Raw genomic sequence first — 22,223 nt, forward strand, 5'->3', positions numbered from 1 at the left:
TGACGTTGCTTTAAAACAGTAAATGGACTTGTGCAAATTTAAACAATGTTGTTTGATTACCTGTTTGATTTGTCTTGTACCAACAGGGGAGGGGCTCATGCAAATGCAAAATAAAAGGCCCTACAGCAGCAATTTGTTTAGCCTGCCACCCAATCCCTACCGCCCCTTGATTCCTAATTACCTCTTTAGCCCCTTAATTTCTGTTCCTTGCTCTATGATTTTACAATTACATCACCTTTTTTTTTTTTTTTTTTTTTTTCCAAATTTAAATGGGCCAAGACCTCGACTACTGTTTGAGCCCAAGAATCTCCACTTTGAGTGTGCCACTGTTCCCAGCCCCTGCAATAGAGTACCACACCCATCCAAAAATGTTAACTTTTACATTTCTGAACATTTTGTCAAAGTTGTTTTCCACAAACAAAACTACGAAAATGTTTGGCCAAACATAAACTTGTCCACTCTTTTGTTTTACTTTTAATGTTCCTCCATGAGAGATTCATAAAAAGCAGGGAAATGTTAAAACATTACCACACGTATTTTATTGACATAGAAAAACCCTTCGGAATAATTTATTTGATTTACTCAAAATATCTCTTTAAATACCAAATAGACAATATACTACAGAGTCAATTTCATAAAGAATTGATAAGCAAACAAACAAATTTGCTAAGCAAAAATAAGTGGGACAGCATTGAACTGAGTGTATAAACATGGCATAAACATTGGAACTTGAGTTGGTAACTTTTCCTGCTAAGCAAATTTTGTTTGTGCTTAGCCAGTGTCAGTGCTTACAAGTTTCAATGAAATCAAGCCTGGACCACAGAAAACATCCGCTGATTTGAAGTAAAAATTCAATCAAATAACTTTTTTAGATTATACAAAATACACACAAGATGTTAATTTGTACGCAGAAACTTTGCGTAGAATACAATTTGTTAACCTTGACTGCATTGCTCAAAACATTAAAATAGTATTGCCTCAGTTATGAACACATTAATTTAAGGGCACTGGACACTTTTGGTAATTGCAAAGTCTTCTCACTTGGTGTATCTCAACATATGCATAAAATAACAAACCTGTGAAAAATTGAGCCCAATTGGTCGTTGAAGTTGCGAGAGAATAATGGAAGAAAATCACCCTTGTCACAAGAAGTTGTGTGACATGTCATATGCTTGAATTCAAGACCTCAGTCAATTCAAATATTTTAGTGAGATTTATTTTTTTTAAACTATGTTACTTCAGAAGGAGCCGTTTCTCACAATGTGTTATACTATCAACAGCTCTCCATTGCTCGTTACCAAGTAAGTTTTTATGCTGACAATTATTTTAAGTAATTACCAACAGTGTCCATGCCTTTAAATAATTGCATTGTGGTCTTGGACAAGAAATATTATTTTCATTTCTATATCCCTGAGCCCTACACCAATGTGTGAAAGCCCATTCGTTGCTTTCTGAGTTAAACTAACAAAATATCTGATTTATACATCTGAAATAATGTATCAATATTCCTCAAATATTTCTAGAAAAAATAGTTCTTATTCTCATTTCTTACATCTATACGAATCATGAAAAACAAAAGCACCAAAGTTAACCTACAACATTTTGTCAGCTACCTTTTTTTTGCGATCATATAACCAATAACTGTTTCAGTTTGTTTGTTTGTTTGTTTGTCATGATCTTCCCATTAAGGGAACTCGGCAAACTCCCACAAGGGGATATAAACACCCAGCTGGCAACAGACAATCTCTCTCATACAAATATTACTTTATCGTTTATGATTATGAATTGCACAAACCAAGTAATTGTTATTCAGTAACTAGACGACAATACTTACCGTTGTCATTGTGAAAACAACGGTTAGCTGTATAGGATTCAAACCCAAAGCCTTGTGATTGCAAGTCCTGCAGTCATAACCACCAGACCACGGTGACCACTGGCCAACTGGCCAATGACCAAAACAGTTATTGGTTATACAGTCAGTCAGTGTCTGACCGTCAGGCGGACGGAGGATACAGGGTTGACTAACACAACAAGACCATTTTTAAACGCTCTACAACCCTTATGATAAAACTTTTTAACTAGTTAAAAAAAAATATATATATTTGAAAGACTTCGAAAAAAACTCCAGATTCGGATGGAAACAACTTGGGCTTGGAAAACAGAGTTAAAACACACCAGGGAGGAGATTTGCCGTATGTGAACATTCCTGAAAACTGACTTGCAGGCATGGCTTCCCTTGTGGCAGTTTCAACTTTCCGCCATGTTCAGTTTTCCGAATGACCAAATACGGTAACATTACGTCATACGACGCCTGCGCACAGCAAGCAAAAGTAGTCAATTGTTAGTGCTGTACTGAGTCCCGGAAAACTGAACACGGAGGAAGACTGAAACTGCCACACCCTCGTAAAAACATAGCTTGCGACTGGAATGTTCACTTTTTTAACTTCAATGTGATGTTAGTTAAAGTCTTTTTATGTGTGAAAAGGGAAGTTTTAAATTTACCAGCGTTGGCCTCGCGTGCTCTAAAGGATAACTGACTGACGGAACTAATGAACAACATAACTTTAAGGTTTACATAATGGGTTATCAAAAGACTGAGTAAAAATATATCAACATTTGCAAAATATTTTCAAATGATAAAATTAAAAAACATTTTTCTTACCAAATAGTTTTTGCAATGCTGGAGGGATAGTTAAAGTTGTAAAGAGACCTAGACGTGGCATGCACTACTCCAAAGACAAGTCTGCTTATTTTGTTATTGTTAACCTTCACAACAATTCCAGGGTCCTATTCAAAGAGCTGCTGAACCACAAAAAGCAGCTAAGCACAAAATCAAATATGCTTAGAGGGAAAAGGCTATCAGCCAAAAAACTATGCAATATATACACCACTTGTGACCGGTTTCCTGCTAATGGGTGCTAAGCAACATTTTCTGCTTAAGCAGCTCTATGAAATTTGAACCCTACTAACAAGATGATCTCGCAAAACTTAATTTTCGCAATAAATTTATCTTCGTTATCTTTCCATGATGGTTTATCTCGCCTGCCATGACAACTTACTGAAGCTAAGAAGTTGACTTGTCATGACACTTACTAAACCTAAGATGCTACATGTCATGTTAATTTATCTTGAAAGACGATCTAATGAAACTAAGAAGTAAAATTGTCATGTTAATTTATCTCGCTCCAGGTGACTTACTGGACCTACGACGTCATGATAATTGATCTCACAAAGACAATTTAATAAAACTTATAAGTCACCTTGCTCTGTTAATTTATCTTGAAAGACGATCTAATATACCTAAGAAGTCGACAAGACATGTTAATTTATCTCACTCAAAATGACTTAAGAAATCAACCTGCAGTGTTTATTGCAAAGACGACTTACTAAACCTAAGATGTCACATTGTCACTATACTTTATCTCATTGAAGGCGACTTATTGAACCTACGACAACTTGTAGTGATCATTTCTTTCGCTCAAGATGTACCCAACACACATCATTGACTTGTCGTGATAATTAATCTCGCTCAAAATGACTTGCTGAACCCAAGATGATCAACTTATATCGCTAAAAATATTTATTGCAACCAAAAAGAGTCTTCATCATCTCGGTTTCTTGAAAGGAACACGTTGTCTTGCCTTGGATTGGTCGATTTGGTCCATGAAAAGCTTTTGAAACTATTGGTTATAAAATGCATATGGTTAGGTTAAGAAAGATGTTTTAAAAGTAGAATATAATGCCTCAAAATTGCGTGGTTTCCCTAACACGGCACGTCATTTTGTGGAGTCAAGTTTTTGACTCAATAAGAATACCATGTTAGTTCGCAAAGTTAAAAGGACAACCACGAAATTTTGAGGCATATTTGTGTTGATCATTATAATCTATTTTTAAAACACGTTTCTTAACCTAACCATATGCATTTTATAACGAACAGTTTCAAATGCTTTTCATACACCAAATCGACCGATCCAAGGCAACGTGTCCCTTCAAGTCATCTTTGCGAGAAAAATGAAGTAACATCCCCAGGATCTGACGTTGTTCTGTAGATCGATTCAGTTTGCTCTTCATTGTGGTATATCTTCATCATTCGTTACGTGAACTACTTCACCCAAGCTATGCTTGTCCGTCAGGGTGATTTTATCGCTGCCGTGATGAAGCTCAAAAATAATAATCTGAAAACATACGAGGAAATGTGATCGTAGTGATAAATAAACATTATAAGATAGTCCGAAAAAGGATATTGACTGAAAAAAGAAGACTGACAACATTAGAGCTACAATCAAGGTCTGGCCCAATTTCATAGCGCTGCTTAACGGTAAGCAAATTTGTGCACTTACTGTAGCAACAAAAATTGCTAAGGCGCAAGCGTTTTTTCACAGGTTAGCAGAAAAACTGGGTGGCCATATGGCACATTCACCGTGATTTACATTGTGACGCCAATTATTTTCATGCGGTAAGCACCAGAAGGTTAGTATACCTTTTCGTGTGCTTACGGTTAGCAGCGCTATGAAATGGAAATCGCACAGTAAGCACAAAATCGGCCGCTAAGCAGCTCTATGAAATAGGGCCCATATCTCTAAGGGGCTTCCGATTTTCAACTCATGATTATAATCCAACACATTCAATGTTTGTATAGTATAATGGTATTTGTTTACATGATCTTTCCATCAAGGGAAATCAGCAAACTTTCACAAGGGGATATAAACACCAAGCTGGCAACAAGCAATCTCTCTCATACAAATATTGGTTTAAAGGGTGTATGTAACTTTTGTATGACAAAAAAAACAATGTCCACAGATTTACACCAAACTTACACAGTTTGAAGATAATGATAGTAGAAAGCTTCCCTGAAAATATTACGTGCTGAGGTGCTGTAGTTTTTGGGAAATGAGTAAAACAATGTCATGAAAATAATTTTTGTCTTATGAGACGAAAATTATTTTAAGCATTTACAAACGTATTTTCATGACATTGTTTTACTCATTTCTCAAAAACTGCAGCACCTCAGGAAGTAATATTTGAAGAGAAGCTTTCCACTATCATTATCTTCAAACCCTGTAAGTTTAATGAAAATCTACGGACATTTTGAAAAGGTACCCAAATCCTTCAACGTCAATGATTCTGAATTGCACAAATCACAAAATTTTGATTCAATAACTAGACAACACCACTTATTTTTGTCAATTGAAATCAGTGGTTAGCTTGGTTGGAATTGAACCCACAACCTTATGAGTGCAAGACCCGCAGTCTAACCACTGGACCACGGTGGGCCCAATTTCATGGCTCTTCTTACCGCCGAATTCTGCGCTTACGATCACGATTCCCCGCTTACGGGCAAGCGCCGAATTTCTGCGCTAGCCTTGTAAGCGTATAATGCCTAGTAAGGTGAAGTACGCATGCACAGAAGCCAACATTCGCCACTAACCCGTGAAATACGCTTGCCGTAAGCACAGAATTCCCCGTTTCCACAAGCGCCGATTCTGTGCTTACGGTAAGCAGAGCCATGAAATTAGGCCCTGGTGTAATATTTAATTATAACTCTTACCTCATTTTTCCCATTTTTTAGAAGGGGACCAGGCAAATAATACCTCGTAGTTGGACCAATGTTCCAATAACGACCAAGATTAAAACCATTGATGAAAATAACACCTTTTTCCCATCCCTGTAGAAAAGTAAACAAAAACAACAACAAAACATTGACAATCAGAAAGTGTTATTTAGACTGGTCTTCAAGACATTTATCTGCCTACTGCTACTTAATGCTATTTTTCAATACTCCATAGTTACTTGTACTTGTCGTTATTTCTCATCGAAGTTTAGAAATAAATGTTGTTATTTCTCAACGAGGTTTGGAAATAAATGTAAATATGAATTGAAATGAATTGAATAGACTGGTTCAGACACAAATTAAGCAAATGTTTTTTAACACTAACAAACAAAAAACAAAAACAAATATGTTCAAAAACTACAACTTTATCGACAACCGCTTTTAAAGGGAAGGTACACGTTTAGTAATTGTCAAAGACCAGTCTCCTCACTTGATGTATCCCAACATAAGCATAAAATAACCTGCCTGTGAAATTTGAGCTAAATTGGTCATCAAAGTTGCGAGAAAATGATGAGAGAAAAAACACCCTTGTTAGACGAATTTGTGTGCTTTCAGATAGGACTAGAAGTCTTTTATTATTTTAGTGAGAAATTGCCTCTTTCTCAAAAACTACGTTATTTCAGAGGGAGTCGTTTCCCACAATATTTTATACTATCAACAGCTCTCCAATGCTCGTTACCAAGTAAGTTTTTAAGTTAATATTTTAAGCGTGTACCTTCCCTTTAAGTGATTTATTTGATATAATGGAGGTTATTTACCGTCATATCCACAAATGTGTCTTTAGGCGTCTTGTCGTTAATTTCTAGCACACCTTTGTAGAGTGCTGGTCTTTTCACATCGACTGTAAATTCCTTCCAGTTAGAGGAGGAAGAAACACTGACAGGGAGAAAAAAGAATCAAGACGGATTTATTAAAAAATAATTCTAGTAATAATAAAGACTTGTAGTGCACACATATCCATCTGGCTGTGTGTTTTAAAAAGGCGCAGTAACCAAAACAAAAGAAAACAGACACAACCAAACTAGTCCTTGGAAACCTGTGATATAAGATTAGTTTTGAGAAGAGATTTCAATTTGTGGTACAGAGACAAGATCTAACAATAAGTGGTAGAGAGTTCCAGATGTTTGGCACAGCTGTAAAAAAAAAGACCCAACACCCTGGTGTCAAGGCTTATGTTCATTGAGAAGAAGCATGGTACTGGATTGAAGATTCCTTGACGGAGTGTAAACTTGCAAACACCAGAGAAAAGTTGAAGGAAGCAAAAGCCAGGACGACTCAGGCCCACTCAGATAGTTGGATCAAGTCAGAGTTAGTTGCTATGGCTATGGCTAGATTTCCGTGTCATCATGCGTTGAAGGTATAGGATGTCTTTAGCAACACCCTTACAAACAGTTGTAGCCGTAGCTAGACGGCTATGGCTAGATTTCCGTGTCATCATGCGTTGAAGGTATAGAATGTCCTTAGCAACACCCTTACAAACAGTTGTAGCCGTAGCTAGACGGCTATGGCTAGATTTCAGTGTCATCATGCGTTGAAGGTATAGGATGCCCTTAGCAACACCCTTACAAACAGTTGTAGCCGTAACCATAGCCGCAATTCGGATACAGCCTTCCTCAATTAAGCAAGCAGCATAGCCAAAGAAAGATCAAAACATACTTACGCCTCCAAAAAGGGCTTTTTGAATTCAAAAGGAAACATGTCCCAGTTTGTCTGCGGCTTGCCATCAACTTGTACACCTCCCAATATTCCTGCAAGTTGACAGACAAACTTATAAGAGAATATTCATTCTTAAAAAGTATGACGGGTGCACCCCACTAAATATTATAATATCGGACTGGAATTACTTTTGGTAAACTATTCAAAGCCATTGAGAGCTGTGTAAACCAGTTTTGTACTCTGAGAAAAACATCTGGAGAGACATAGGCATGGTTTAAAAAAAAAGAACTTGAGAATATGGACAAAAAACAAACCTTTTCTTTCGTGGTCTAAGATGTCACCGTAATTAACCCGACCCATGTTCTCAACGAAGAGTTCCAGCACATTCTGACCGTCTTCACCGCCCTAGGAAAACAAGACCAAATCAACTTAATTCTTGTCAAAACGTTCAGGGGAAAAAATCTTTAAAATATTTGCCTTTTCTCAAGAAAATCTCAATTTATTATTTGTGTTTTGCACAAAGACAGATGTGTGTAAAGCACTGAATACTACTGTATGTACTTTCCCTAGTCCTGTAAAAAACAACAAATCTACAGGCAAATTATTTGGGTTGGATTCGAACCCACAACCTTTTAGATCTGGGCCAAATTTCAAGAGAGCACTGAGTATACTGTGTTTACCACACATGAGGGTCAGCGAAAAACACAAAATAGCAAATTTCTTAGGCCGTGAAAAGAAATACTCACCGTTAATGCAAGCGTAGTATCTTTTTTATCAGTCACTCTTGTCATTACTCCAACGGGTTTAGAATTGAGGAATACCTATTAAAAAAATAGATAAAAAAATCAACTCTTGCTTCAGGTTATGTCTTAAAGCCACTGTACTGTTTGGAAATTACTACAAATAAGGGAATAAAAGGGTAGCGATGAGTCCTAAAACTGCAAGCAGGGTCGTGGTCGTGCAATAAAGGCCCGAGCCGAAGGCAAGGGCTTTTATCGCAGGGCCACAACCCTGCAAGGTTTTAAACGAGTGCGTCACTACTCTTTCATTCCCATTCATAAATGACTCTTTGTTAAAAGGCGTAATAAAGTAAGAAACTCTGTAGAACTTATCAGTTTTCCGACATCCTTGAGCTCTGTTCGTGTGTTGCATTTTTATGACTGAGACAGTTTTCGGATATGCATTCGTGGGCGTAGTATGCATCCTCGTATTCATGGGCTAAAATGGCAAGGCGAGATCGATCACCCCTTGGAACGAGGTTGTGGGCTAACCCGCACAAACGTATTCGAAAACAACCGGTTATAATCAGCTCCAGCTGGTCATTATCAACGGTTTATACACCCCCAGGTGACCCGCACTCCACCAATATGAGAATCGAAACTGTCTGAGGTATTATGAATGTGTATTAGCAAAAAAACCTTACTTCGTAACGAGCAGCGGAGAGCTGTTGATAGTATAAAACATTGGGAGAAACAGCTCCCTCTGAAGTGACCAGTTTTTGAGATAGAGGTAATTTCTCACTCAAATATTTGACGAGAAAGACTTAAGACCTGGAGCCTTTCTAAGACATCTGAAAGCACACAAAATTATGCAAAAAGGGTGTTTTTTTCTGTCAGTATTCTCTTGCAACTTTGATCTTTCACAGGTTTGTTATTTTAGGCATGTTGGGTTACACCAAGTGAGAATATTGGTCTTTGACAATGACCACAGGTGTCCAGTGCCTCTAAAACTATCTAATCATCCACCATTATTTAGTTTTGCGTAGTAAGACGCCATCCGGTGTCAAGTGATTCAATAATCCCTCATGTGATGTTAGCTGTTTCCCCCCTCTATCTACCTGAGCTCTGTCGTGCGGTGGGTGATTCAGATGAAGCGTCTCAGGTTTGTGATCGATGTTCGTACGATAAAGAAGAAAACCGTAACCCTGGCCTCCATTTTGGTTGATGGGCAACTTCTCCATGGCAACAGGATTCTCCGTAGTGATTGGTTTCTATAAAGGAAAGGAGAAAAAAAAGAAAAAAAGAAGTAGCCATTTTAAAAAATTATTCACAACTTCATCTTGCAAACTAAACAGACATTGTTTGCCAGCATGTACTCTGCGACAGATGTCAATTTATAATAATAATAATAATGGCTTCTCATATAGCAGTCACTGTCAGTGATGCTCAAGGCCCTTCAACATAATAATAATAAGACTTGTAATGCGCACGTATCCACCCTGCTGGGTGTTCAAGACTGACCTTCCTATCTTTGTGCATCAGGATAAAGACAGGAACTGATATTGTTAGAATTCAACAGTTGAAATGGGTACCCTACAATGCTAGAGGGATATGTGTGGTACATAGTGCGAAAAAAGTAAAACAAGACTAGCAGGTTTGCATGTTGGAAAGACAATTACAGTGTACGTAAGAAATTCGTGGTGAAAATATGTAGATAAATCTCTTTTGCGTGATGGTGGTTCTGAGAAGAAACGAAGAGCTTTATGTTTTGGGCGGTATAGTCTCTCCGTTGTCCGGACACAGGGAACCAATATAGCAATTTGAGCAAACTTACCCCAATAAATTCTATCGCATCGTCCATGGTCATGTAGTGTGTTAGCTTGACGTCACCGTACGCCATTTTACCAATCTGGGTGGGGATGCTTGGCAGGTTGTCTGGAACTACAACACACGCAAAGAAGGACAAATTAACAAAAGCAGTATGTGAACCTGCGGCTTCCAGATTAATGTTCCGATGCTCTACCATCTAGCCCTAATGTTCGGTCTCCCGATTTTATCATTATCTATGTTCCAGGGTGCCAGTCAGAAGCCTTTCAACCTAGGACTGCCACATAAGTATCAAAATCTATCACTGAGACAATTCTTTACTGAACTGAACGAGCTTTATTTATGCGTGACTGAACTTGTAAAACAAAAATAACACTAAACAGAAGCAACCAAGAGAGGGCGCTATATAGAAAAGATACTTTGCAAGTTACTACACTTTATAATCTTAGCTTCTTGGTAATCAGGTTGGCTCAGTGGTTTCTTTCCCTGTCTTTCACCTCTGTGGACCTCGATTCAAATCCGGATTCAAATCCCACTTCAGACAACAGCCTTGTTTTGGGTTTGCCTTCCACATCTAAAACTTAACATCTCTTTATTGTTTCCTACCCATCCTGTTTTTGGCGCTAATTGTGCTGTTGGGTGTGTAGTAAATAAATCAAATGAATAAAAATAAATAAATAAAAATACATCTTACTTGTGCCTTTTGCAGTGTTAGCCTTCAATGCGTCCTTCACTTTGTAGTATTTTTCAGTCAGATCTCCTGCTTCCGATAACGGTGCATCATAATCTGAGTCCGACAAAAATGGAAAAATAAAAGACAATAATAAAACGCTTTTAAGTGGAGGAACAACCAACCTCAATCCCAGTGGTGTCTGAACTTTTTGCAGGATAATTTTCTCTTTTCAAGTATGCCTTGCTCGATCCTACGTAACCTCTGGAAGCACGAGTTGGAAATATCCCAATTAGTGGATATTTTCATTCGTCCTGTGGTTGATCCTTTCTGTGCAAGAAACTTCGCAGAGCTTGCTGTCAAAAGTCTTATAGAATCAACGAGGGTAAGCATTAAACTTGAAGCAATTGTGCCAATACTGCCACAGCTGTACAAAGAAATCTGTGGCAGCACTTTGTCCCCACTGCTGTACTTTATCCCGACTAGAAGAGGCCGAGGCTTTTGTCGGACCTTATAATAATATTCAATAATAGTATTACAACTTTATAATGTGCCCCATAAATACACATGATCAAAGGGGCATAACACATGATAAAATGCACAGAATGGAAGAAAAAGATAAAGAAACAAGACTGGTCACCATGCCATTGCCCAAACCACAGTATAGGGATATGTCTGTCCCGCCAACAGAGAACTAAAAGTTACTTATAACAATCCAGGCCTGATACTTCATGGAGGCAATGAAGGCCCCCTGGTCATTGCCTTGGTGCCTTAGAAATGCTCCTGTAGAAATTTACAATTTCCTCATATAGGGTGCCCTTTATCAAGGAGAAAATGCCTTGGTGCCCTTGCCCTTTCAAAAACAAAGCATACAGGCCTGACAATCTTACCCTGCTTTTTACTATTTCTTAACGTAACTTGTAACATCAGCTGCTTACGTGTACCTTTGTCCCTCGCCCGGTAAAACATTTGCACCATTCATCCGTTCCGCCAAAAGAGAACTAAAAGTTTTGACCTTACCCAGGTTACTATTTCTTACCGTAACTTGTAACATCAGCTGCGTACGTGTACGTTTGTCCCTCGCCCGGTAAAACATTTGCGCCGTTCATGAAACCGAAGTTAGTGCCTCCGTGAAACATGTAGAAGTTGATCGAGGCATCCAAATCTAGGATCGTTTTGACCAAGTCAGCAATACCTGAAAACGACATGGAGAAAATCACAGCTTTAGTGACGACACTGCTCTTTTTTTCACAGAGCATTCGCAGATACGTAGTTTTAACCAGCCGTTTACGCTAGCGTGTTGTTATGGTATTGCATTATGCACTATTAGGTTTCACCATTCAATGGTTCTTGCCAGTATTGCAACATGCTAAGTAACGAATCAGCAAAGACTACAAATCCATTTTAGTGTACCAAGTTCGGGCTACACAAAATAATTTAAAAGCAAATACACTTTATGTGACGATTTTTTCCCCTCTTTTTTTTGTAGAAATAAAAATAGTTCCAATTCAATTAAAAAGCAGATTCTACTTTCAAGCAAAACTTTTAAAACCTGGGCCCTATTTCATAAAGCTGTTGAGCAAAACCACTGCTGGGAAATTTCTATGCTAAGCAAAAACTTTGTTAAAAAAGTATAAACTTAAAGGCACTGTATGGCCACTATTGGTAATTGTCGAAGACCAGTATTCTCACTTGGTGTATCTCAACATATGCACAAAATAACAAACCTGTGAAAATTTGAACTCAAAAAGTTGCGAGATAATAATGGAAGAAAAAACACCCTTGTCACACGAAGTTGTGTGCTTTCAGATGCTTGACTTCGTGACCTCAAAATCTAATTCTGAGGCCTTGAATGGAAAACTACTTCTTTCTTGAAACTATGTTACTTCAGAGGGAGCCGCTTCTCACAATGTTTTATACTATCAACAGCTCTCTATTGCTTGTTACCAAGTAAGTTTTTATGCTAACAATTATTTTGAGTAATTACCAATACTGTCCACTGCCTTTAGTGGAATTTTGGCTGGTAACCACTTTCTGCTAAGCAATATTTGACTGTGCTTAGCATGTTTTTGATCTTACCGCTAGAGCTGAAGACATGATGCTTCTCCCCCCAGTGGTCAAACCATCCTGACCAGAACTCCATCACCATCAACGGTTTGTCCGAACCCTGGAATATAAGCAGGAAAGAAAATATATTTCATAGATGTTAGGATCATGTCACACAAGGACATTTACAGGCAATCTCTATGAAGAGAATCCATTCATCTTCTTCTTGGAGATTGCCTGGAAATGGCTGCCTGTAGAAGTTGCCTCGTTTGACTAGGCCCTTAAATTTGCATCGGGATAAAGAATATCATTTGTGTTTATGCCCACATGGCGATGTGTCATGCACTGTATACTCAGTACGTTCCCTGCCTTTCACCTCTGTGGACCCCAGTTCACATCCCCATAGAAAAGTTGTTACAAATTATTATTATTAATTAAAATGTTCATATTTTTTTTAAATTTCACCTGAATTTCTTTCACTTCTTGAAAGTGTCTTTCAGCATCGACTTGGAAATTTGCCGTCACCAGAACTGGAATGAAAGAAAAACAAAGTTATTTAGTGAAAACAGTGTGTAAGTAGGTCTGATCTCGCCATCACTTGACTAATTGTATGCATCCAACATATGACCTTTGACATCTGACCTAAACTAGAAGAGATATGATTTGAATCTTACCATCAGGCAGATGTCCGTTTTTCATTGCCGTTCTGCTATTATCAGACGTCAGAAACATTTCCTTGAGGTTACGCTTCTCCATGGCCTGAAAATAAAAACAGAAGACCCGAGTGGAGAATAATAACTGGTCAAGCAGTAGGAAGGTTGACTGTGTACTGTGTAGATGTACTCCGAACATGATATCTTATTGCAGGCTGGCATAGCTTACATGGCTTATACATCAATTCACAATAATGCCGTGTTCACAATAATGTCGCTCGAGTCGTTGTCCAAGCCAGAAAATACGATCACATTTCACCAGTCCTAAGACGCTAACATTGGATCACCTTCGAAACCTGCCTCCTTGTGTTCAAAGTTCTGCATGGACAAGCCCCACAGTATCTTTGTGAACTCATCTTCACTAAGCACAGCAGTCGTGCTCTATGGTCTGCTGAATCTCACTTGCTGGTAGAGCCAAGGTCTAGAACAATTTGTTACGGAGACCGTGCTTTCGCCAAAGCTGCTCCTGCCCTTTGGAATAAGCTCCCAGTCTCACTTCGCCAAACAACATCTCTCAACAACTTTAAGAGGGAACTGAAAACACACTTGTTCACTTAGACTTTCATTGGGTTTCATTATGTTTTGTTTATTCTTCATTTTCTATTGTATAATGTTTTCATTTTGTGTAGGCGCCTTGATCAGTTTTCTGGAAAAGTGCGCATTATAAATCCATATTATTATTATTATTATTATTAATTGAAAACCACAGTGGTTGAAATTGAAAGGTCAGACAGTAGGAGGGTTAACTGTGTACTTTGTAAATGCATTCCCCACATGATATCTTATTGCAGGCTGGCATAGTTTATTTATTATTCAAAACCACAGCGGGTGATAATGAATGGTAAAACAGTAGGAGGGTTGACTATGTACTTTTACCTACCTCTTTGATGAAAGTCATGTACTGTTTGTCGCTGCCGTAAGACCCATACTCATTCTCAACTTGAAATGCTATAATTGGTCCTCCGCGATAATGCTAATAGACATAGAGACAAAACAACAATTATTTAGAGTTCTCCTTGTCCACAAATAGTGAAGAACTGTACAACAGCTGTCAACAGCTATACTAATAATCCTACTGTTATTAGATATGTGGGGCAAACTTGGCCTTATAGAATGTCTGGCATACATCATGACAGTTTTACAGAGGAGCTGATCAAAATATTGATGTACAGCATCAACAAATGGTGTACAAATGGAGCAAAGCCACCTAATAACAATAATAATAATAATATTGAAGTCTTATATAGCGCACGTATCAACAAAACAAGGTACTCAAGGCACTGAGTATATACAAACTTTCAGAAAGATAGGTTATTGCAGTGATGAATTCTGAGACCCACTTATGTAGCACTTATAAGGGTTTGCAAAGTGCAGCCACAGCCAGGAACACCGGGGCGAACCCCTTCTCTTTTCGATAAGTGCACTGGATTCTTTTACATGCGTTTCACAACACATGGGACCAACAGCTTTACGTCCCATCCAAAGGACGAAGCAATGGTTAAGTGTCTTGCTCAAGGACACAAGTGTCACGGCTGGGGATTCGAACCCACACTCTGCTGATCAGAAACACCAGAGTTTGAATTCGGTGCTCTTAACCGCTCGGCCACGACACTTCCATAGAAAGCCTGGCTTACAGCCATGGCAGTAAGAGGAGCTGATCAAAGTAAATACTTTAATCAACTAGTTGATTAAAGTATTTATCCACAAAATCAATGAATAGAGATACAAGAATGTGAACCTGGCCTTTTAGATTGCCTGCAGCCGATTTCACGAAACTGTACGCAATCTGCGTAAGTCCACTTGCGCACATTTATGGCGCAACTTAAGCCATAAACGTTGCGCAAGTGGACTTACGCAGTTGCGTAAAGTTTCGTGAAATCAGCTGCGGGCATACAGCCATGGTGTAGTTGATTAAAGTAAATACTAGTTGATTAAAGTATTTATCCTCAACATCAACAAATAGTGGATACGTGGAGCAAACCAAGCCTTATCAAATGACTGGCTTACAGTCATGGCAAGTTATTTTACCTGAAGTCCCGCAACAAGAGGGAGCAGTTGATCAAAGTATTTATCCACAGCGTCAACAAAAAGAGGATACATGGAGCGCAGCTTCATCTCATCGTAGCTTAGGAGCCAACTGCAAACCAGAACAAAGAAACAAATGAATTCAAGACGCCAATCAGTTATTACGACCAAACAAAAAGAGTCAGCAAACTAACATTTTGGACAAATTCGTTTGTTATAAAGATGTATCACTCTAGAAGAAGATCTGAGAACTCGGGAATCACTCACCCTTAAATTTTGTTTGTTCTTACAGGCAGTGACTCTTCAGAAAAACCAACAATAAAATATATACAACTGAAATTACTTAATTGCCAGCAACAACACAACAAAGAAATAAAAATATGATAAATCACAAAAGGAGAAGAAATCTTTCAATCTTTTAATACGGCTTCCAATGGCAATATACTATTTATTTCTTACTTGTAAACTATTTTTGTATGTTAAAGACAGTGGACACTATTGGTAATTGTCAAAGACTAGTCTTCACAATTGGTGTATCTCAACATATGCATAAAATAACAAACCTGTGCAAATTTGAGCTCAATCGGTCTTCGAACTTGCGAGATAATAATGAAAGAAAAAAACACCTATGTCATACAAAGTTGTGTGCTTTTTGATGCTTTATTTCGAGACCTCAAATTCTAAACTTGAGGTCTCGAAATCAAATTCGTGAAAAATTACTTCTTTCTCGAAAACTATGTCACTTCAGAGGGAGCTGTTTCTCACAATGTTTTATACTATCAACCTATCCCCATTACTCGTAATCAAGAAAGGTTTTATGATGATAATTATTTTGAGTAATTACCAATAGTGTCCACTGCCTTTAACTTTATTTGTATAAATTGTAATTTAGCCATTGGCCATGAGTGTTAAAACAACAAACTTAACTATCTATCCGTCAAAAAAGAAAGTTTTGACAATGGAACGATACATGTATATTGGAAAGCTAAAATGAAAATTTTGTCAAGAGTTGAAACTGGAAAACTAAAAAGTTGTGACAAGCTTACCTTGGCAGCCCTCCAAGATCCCACTCAGCACAGATGTAGGGCCCTGGCCTTAGGATAACGTGCAAGCCAACCTTCTTGGCAAGATTTAGAAAGGCTCTGCAACATGAATAACAAAACAGAAACTTGTTGAGTTTAAAGAAAAAACCGCAGCCAATAAATGCCACAATAGATAGAAGTACTATAGAGTACTCAAATGTACAAATGTAGAGTTAATTTAATTATGATTTTATTCAATTCATACTCTATTCTATGCTTTACAATTGACCCCAAAAAATAAGCACACAGACTCAAAATTATGCCAGATGGAATAAATTATGTAAAGATATTTGAATAAATATCAAAGAAAAAGGAAACACGTGGTGTTTGATTTAGCAAGCCCAGCTGCAAATCGCCTGATAATTTTAGCCTGAAATGTATACGTGTCTGCTTGCTGCACAGAGCACGAACATTCAAAGCTTTACTTTCCAATTTCAAAATAACAATCAATTTGAATACTTGGAGCTGTGGTCTAAATGTCAATTATACAAATAAATATTTAAAATGAAAATTTATAGTCATAAATCTCACTGAATGTGAATTAGTTTGTATGGAGCTCCTGGTAAATTGGGTTTATTGATCATGTGGTCTTTGAAGTATTTGTTTGGCAAAAAGACAAACTCTTTTCCAAGTACTGTAGGCTTAAACATTTAAAATGTAATTTTTATTTTTTTATTTTTTATTTATACAAATTTTTTCATTTAACGACCTTTTGGCGGTTACAAGTATGAAATAACAATTATAACCTTACAGTTTTATACCTTTGAGCCGACAATTTATTTTGTAATCAGTAAGATAAAATAAATATAGTAGACATTTTTAACTCACACGATATCCAATTGGCCAGAGAAGTCAAATTCACCCCTGACTTGTTCATGCATATTCCACGGAACGTACCTTTAAAGGGAAAAACAAATGTCATTAATTTGAGAATTGAGATGTTTTTTCCAATACCTAAAAATGATTACAAAGTCATATTCTGAAAACAATTTTTTTTAAACTCAATTCAAATAACTAAAGTTGCCAAGACAGGTTTGCGGTAGCACCATGTGAAAGTCTCTTTTGAGTAATTATTATTATTATTGTTATTATTTATTTTACCTCAAGAAATACAAGTACATCAAAAAGCACAGCAAAAGTTAAACGAAAAGCAACGAACCAATCAAAATAATAACGAATACAATAATTATTCAAGCAAAAAGCACAAAATAAATATTTAAAAAACCCAGAACAGAACATGACAGGAGGGTAACTAGATGAGCAAAAAAGGAATGAATTGAAGAGGAGCATGCAGGCATGGGGAGTAAACCAACTGAGGGAAACAACTGGACAGACCAACAAGGTACAACTTATGTGGGTCAGGAACAACAAAAGTAAACTTGATTACTGTTGCTCGTTAGCATGTTGTCCCACGCATAAGTAGCACTAATCCAGAGGATTAAACGAAACACAATGGACATAGAACTGACTATACAACAATAGTGATTAAGTTCACCACGCCTGCAAGCACCAGCAAGTTAAAACTAATTTTGGTTCTGAAAAGCACAGTTGGTTTTAAACAACTCATTGTTTAAATCAGTATGCTCTGGATGCTAAAGAGCATGCTGATCAAAACATTGAGATGTCAACCACAGATTCTTTTCAGAATCAACACTACTTGAGATTTTCCCATAGTGATACCGCAAACCTTTCTTTATAGTCAACTTTCAACCACCATGCCAAGCTTTAAATCCTACCAATTAAAACTGCATCGCCCATTTTTCACCCTTAGAACAAATATTTCTTCCCAACTGCCAAATAAGTGTCTTGCCCAAGAACATGAGCACCACAACCAGGATTCAAACCCACACTCTGATGACTCAGCTATTGATTAGGACTTAAGTTCCAATCGATGCTCTCAGGCAATTGCAAAGCCGATTGCTTCCATGCCCCCTGATCATTGCCTTGGTGCCCTTGAAATACTCAAGTAGAAATTTCCTCATAGGATACTCTTTACCAATGAGAAATTGCCTTGGTGCCCTTGCCCTTTCAAAAACGAAGCATACAGGCCTGCGCTTGGCCATGACACATATTTGGAACCTTAGTGAAACAAAATAGTGAACAAAGATATCGACAGTAGGGAGACCGCTAGCCCTGGCGGCCTTACACTTCTGTAATACTACAGTGACGTCCTGGATATCAGGGTCCATTTCTGGGGCGCAACATTTTCAAAGCTTCAAACCTCAAAGTCAAATCTTACCTGCAAGAAGCCAATATTTTTCAACAGATTCACATTCCATGGCAGTATATATTTTTCTGCGTTGGGTTTTGGTGGATATATATTCTTCACAAATCCGTCATTTTCATTAAATAATGCAGCTCCCAACGTGAAGAAATTCCCATTTGTGTTCATATTCTCTTAGTCTGCCGTGTGTAGGCAAGACGCACGATGCGCAAATCTTGCGTTGCGTTTGCATGTTATCGCTGTGCATTCAAGATGCGGTGACCAAGAATTCATGCGTCTTGCACGCGAATGTATACATGTATGGACGGTGGCAGACAACACTGTGAGAAAACCATGGAATGTGAATCTGTTTAAATTAGTGGCTTGTTGCAGGTAAGATTTGAGTTATGAAGCTTTGAAAATTAACCGCCCCAGAAACGACCTTAACAGTTAGGACTCTGTATCTGTGTACAGAGAAAGAGTCCTATATAGGGCTGGGAGACCGCCAACATCGGGCAAGATAGCTAGCTCAGTTTGTAGACCGTTGGCACGTTAATCCAAAGGTCATTCGGTTGTGTCTCACTCTAGTAAATTTTTCTTTGTTCAAACCAAAATCTTATAAATAATGAAAATTCCTCACGTGGTGATCGTGTTGAGCCCACATGCTTTCATCTTCAGGAGGCGATCTTCCCAATACTCAGGAACGACCCTGAAGTAATGAAAACTCCCAGAGAGAATTCTGAGCTTCTTGGCCACCTTTCCAAGAATGAATTCTGGACCCACATTTTTCAGAGATGGTACCTATGTAATAAAAAAAGAATAAACAAAAAGAGGAAGACTAAAATATTTAAATTAATTCTTCACTGATTGGGGGGGGGGGGTTTGAATTAGGAAAAGAGGGTAAATCTTGCATTTTTATAACTAGTTGCGATAACGTAACCCTCCCCTCCTCGTGGCCGTCAGGAGGACAACATAACAACATGGAGGATGATTTATGTTTTATCTGATAGTTGTTCAATATCGGCAGCCTAATAAAACTAGTCCATAAGAAAAAAATAAAACAATAATTATTTTAAAATATTATGACGATGATTGTGTGAATCTTTCGGAATAACTTCCGTATCCTTCAAAGTTCAATAATAAACAGTTTTCAAATAAACGAAATCCCTGTCCTTACTCTATACGATGAGATACTCCTTAAAAATTTGTGAAAAAGTGGTTGGATCCGAAAATCGTTCAAATTGTTGAACTATTTCGTATATTTTCTCATATCATATTTATATATTTTAATAATAATGGCGTGTTTCTTTTGACTAAACTTTTGGATAACTTTCCGTATCACGCCCCCACTTTTTCAATCATTTTCACCAACAAAAGGATTATCTCATTGAGGTAATTTTTTTTATATCGAATGAAAAAGTGGTGGCGCATACAAAAACTTTTCCAGACTTTTTTTATATTTTTTTTATTGTTATTTATAAAAAAAATTATATAAATATAAATATTTATTGTTGAGCCAATTTTGGTGCCTTGGAGGTCCAGATGCGAACACGTGGGACACACACTTCCCCCATGTGTGTGGTCAACCATGGGTCAACACGTGGGACACACACTTCCCCCATGTGTGTGGTCAACCATGGGTCAACACGTGGGACACACACTTCCCCCATGTGTGTGGTCAACCATGGGTCAACACGTGGGACACACACTTCCCCCATGTGTGTGGTCAACCATGGGTCAACACATGGGACACACACTTCCCCCATGTGTGTGGTCAACCATGGGTCAACACGTGGGACACACACTTCCCCCATGTGTGTGGTCAACCATGGGTCAACACGTGGGACACACACTTCCCCCATGTGTGTGGTCAACCATGGGTCAACACGTGGGACACACACTTCCCCCATGTGTGTGGTCAACCATGGGTCAACACGTGGGACACACACTTCCCCCATGTGTGTGGTCAACCATGGGTCAACACGTGGGACACACACTTCCCCCATGTGTGTGGTCAACCATGGGTCAACACGTGGGACACACACTTCCCCCATGTGTGTGGTCAACCATGGGTCAACACTTGGGACACACACTTCCCCCATGTGTGTGGTCAACCATGGGTCAACACGTGGGACACACACTTCCCCCATGTGTGTGGTCAACCATGGGTCAACACGTGGGACACACACTTCCCCCATGTGTGTGGTCAACCATGGGTCAACACGTGGGACACACACTTCCCCCATGTGTGTGGTCAACCATGGGTCAACCCGTGGGACACACACTTCCCCCATGTGTGTGGTCAACCATGGGTCAACACGTGGGACACACACTTCCCCCATGTGTGTGGTCAACCATGGGTCAACACGTGGGACACACACTTCCCCCACGTGTGTGGTCAACCATGGGTCAACACGTGGGACACACACTTCCCCCACGTGTGTGGTCAACCATGGGTCAACACGTGGGACACACACTTCCCCCATGTGTGTGGTCAACCATGGGTCAACACGTGGGACACACACTTCCCCCATGTGTGTGGTCAACCATGGGTCAACACGTGGGACACACACTTCCCCCATGTGTGTGGTCAACCATGGGTCAACACGTGGGACACACACTTCCCCCATGTGTGTGGTCAACCATGGGTCAACACGTGGGACACACACTTCCCCCATGTGTGTGGTCAACCATGGGTCAACACGTGGGACACACACTTCCCCCATGTGTGTGGTCAACCATGGGTCAACAAACACCAAGCGAGCCCAGGGCCTTGCAGATGCGAACACGTGGGACACACACTTCCCCCATGTGTGTGGTCAACCATGGGTCAACAAACACCAAGCGAGCCCAGGGCCTTGCATACGCACACGAGAGGTAGTCCAATCATTTTTTACCTCCAATCCATGGTTGGGACGGAAAAGTTTCCGTATGGCGCCACCACTTTTTCACTCATTTTTACAAAAAGGGATATCTCATTGAGGTAAATTAGATACTATATTATTTCATATCGAATGAAAAAGTGGTGGCGCCATACGGAAACTTTTCTTTTTTTACCTCCAATCCATGGTTGGGACATGTACAAATACACAACCATCCTTGGCTAGCTCCCCATCATATCAATGATCATATTAATACCAGATTACAAAACATGGGATTGGGAAGGGTGCTTGCACACATACACAAGCCAAACTATGGTGCAAATGACAAGATGACAAAAAGTAACACCAATTTCACCTCTATATCACCGATTCCCAGCCTTCGGTTAGCCTCGGCTTGCAGATGTGACCGATGCCAATAAAAGACATAAGCAAACCCTAGCACCGCAGCCACAATTAACAACCAACGCAACAAGTGCACCGAACGAACGGAGATCTGTGACATGTTAAAAATTACAGAACCCTTTCCTCCATCACCGACTCCGCTTTGAGGGTGAGAACGACTCATTCTCCGGGTCACAGTTCACCAAACTGTCCGGGAATGTCGTTGTTTGCACGAGTTGGGCGGGGGGACAAAAGCGACGAACAATGTTTGTTCAGTGATGCATACTACACAAATTCGGCACTTGTTCCTCTGCATGAGTTGGAAATGTACCTGGTGGAAATGTTTATGTATGTGATGTGGCGAAGATACGTACCTCACCGAAATTCATCTCAGCACTTGAGGGCGGG

At 39.0% G+C, this 22,223-nt stretch overlaps 1 protein-coding gene across 1 annotated transcript; it reads right to left on the bottom strand.

Annotated features, from left to right (window-relative positions):
- Positions 1–3,931: 3,931 nt before the first annotated feature.
- LOC117301329 (beta-galactosidase-1-like protein 2) lies at positions 3,932–22,157 on the bottom strand. The gene is made up of 19 exons (XM_033785233.1): positions 21,790–22,157; positions 19,193–19,353; positions 17,178–17,246; positions 16,314–16,409; positions 15,271–15,379; positions 14,123–14,215; positions 13,204–13,288; positions 12,995–13,059; positions 12,563–12,650; positions 11,523–11,678; positions 10,508–10,600; positions 9,821–9,927; positions 9,105–9,257; positions 8,014–8,088; positions 7,582–7,672; positions 7,272–7,359; positions 6,370–6,487; positions 5,549–5,665; positions 3,932–4,175 (listed from the first exon to the last, which is right to left on the bottom strand). Exons 1-19 carry the CDS (start codon positions 21,997–21,999, stop codon positions 4,068–4,070), a joined length of 2,082 nt encoding a protein of 693 aa, XP_033641124.1. The 5' UTR covers positions 22,000–22,157; the 3' UTR covers positions 3,932–4,067.
- Positions 22,158–22,223: the final 66 nt, after the last annotated feature.

Source organism: Asterias rubens, chromosome 17, assembly GCF_902459465.1.
Source record: "Asterias rubens chromosome 17, eAstRub1.3, whole genome shotgun sequence".
Lineage (NCBI taxonomy): Eukaryota > Metazoa > Echinodermata > Asteroidea > Forcipulatida > Asteriidae > Asterias > Asterias rubens.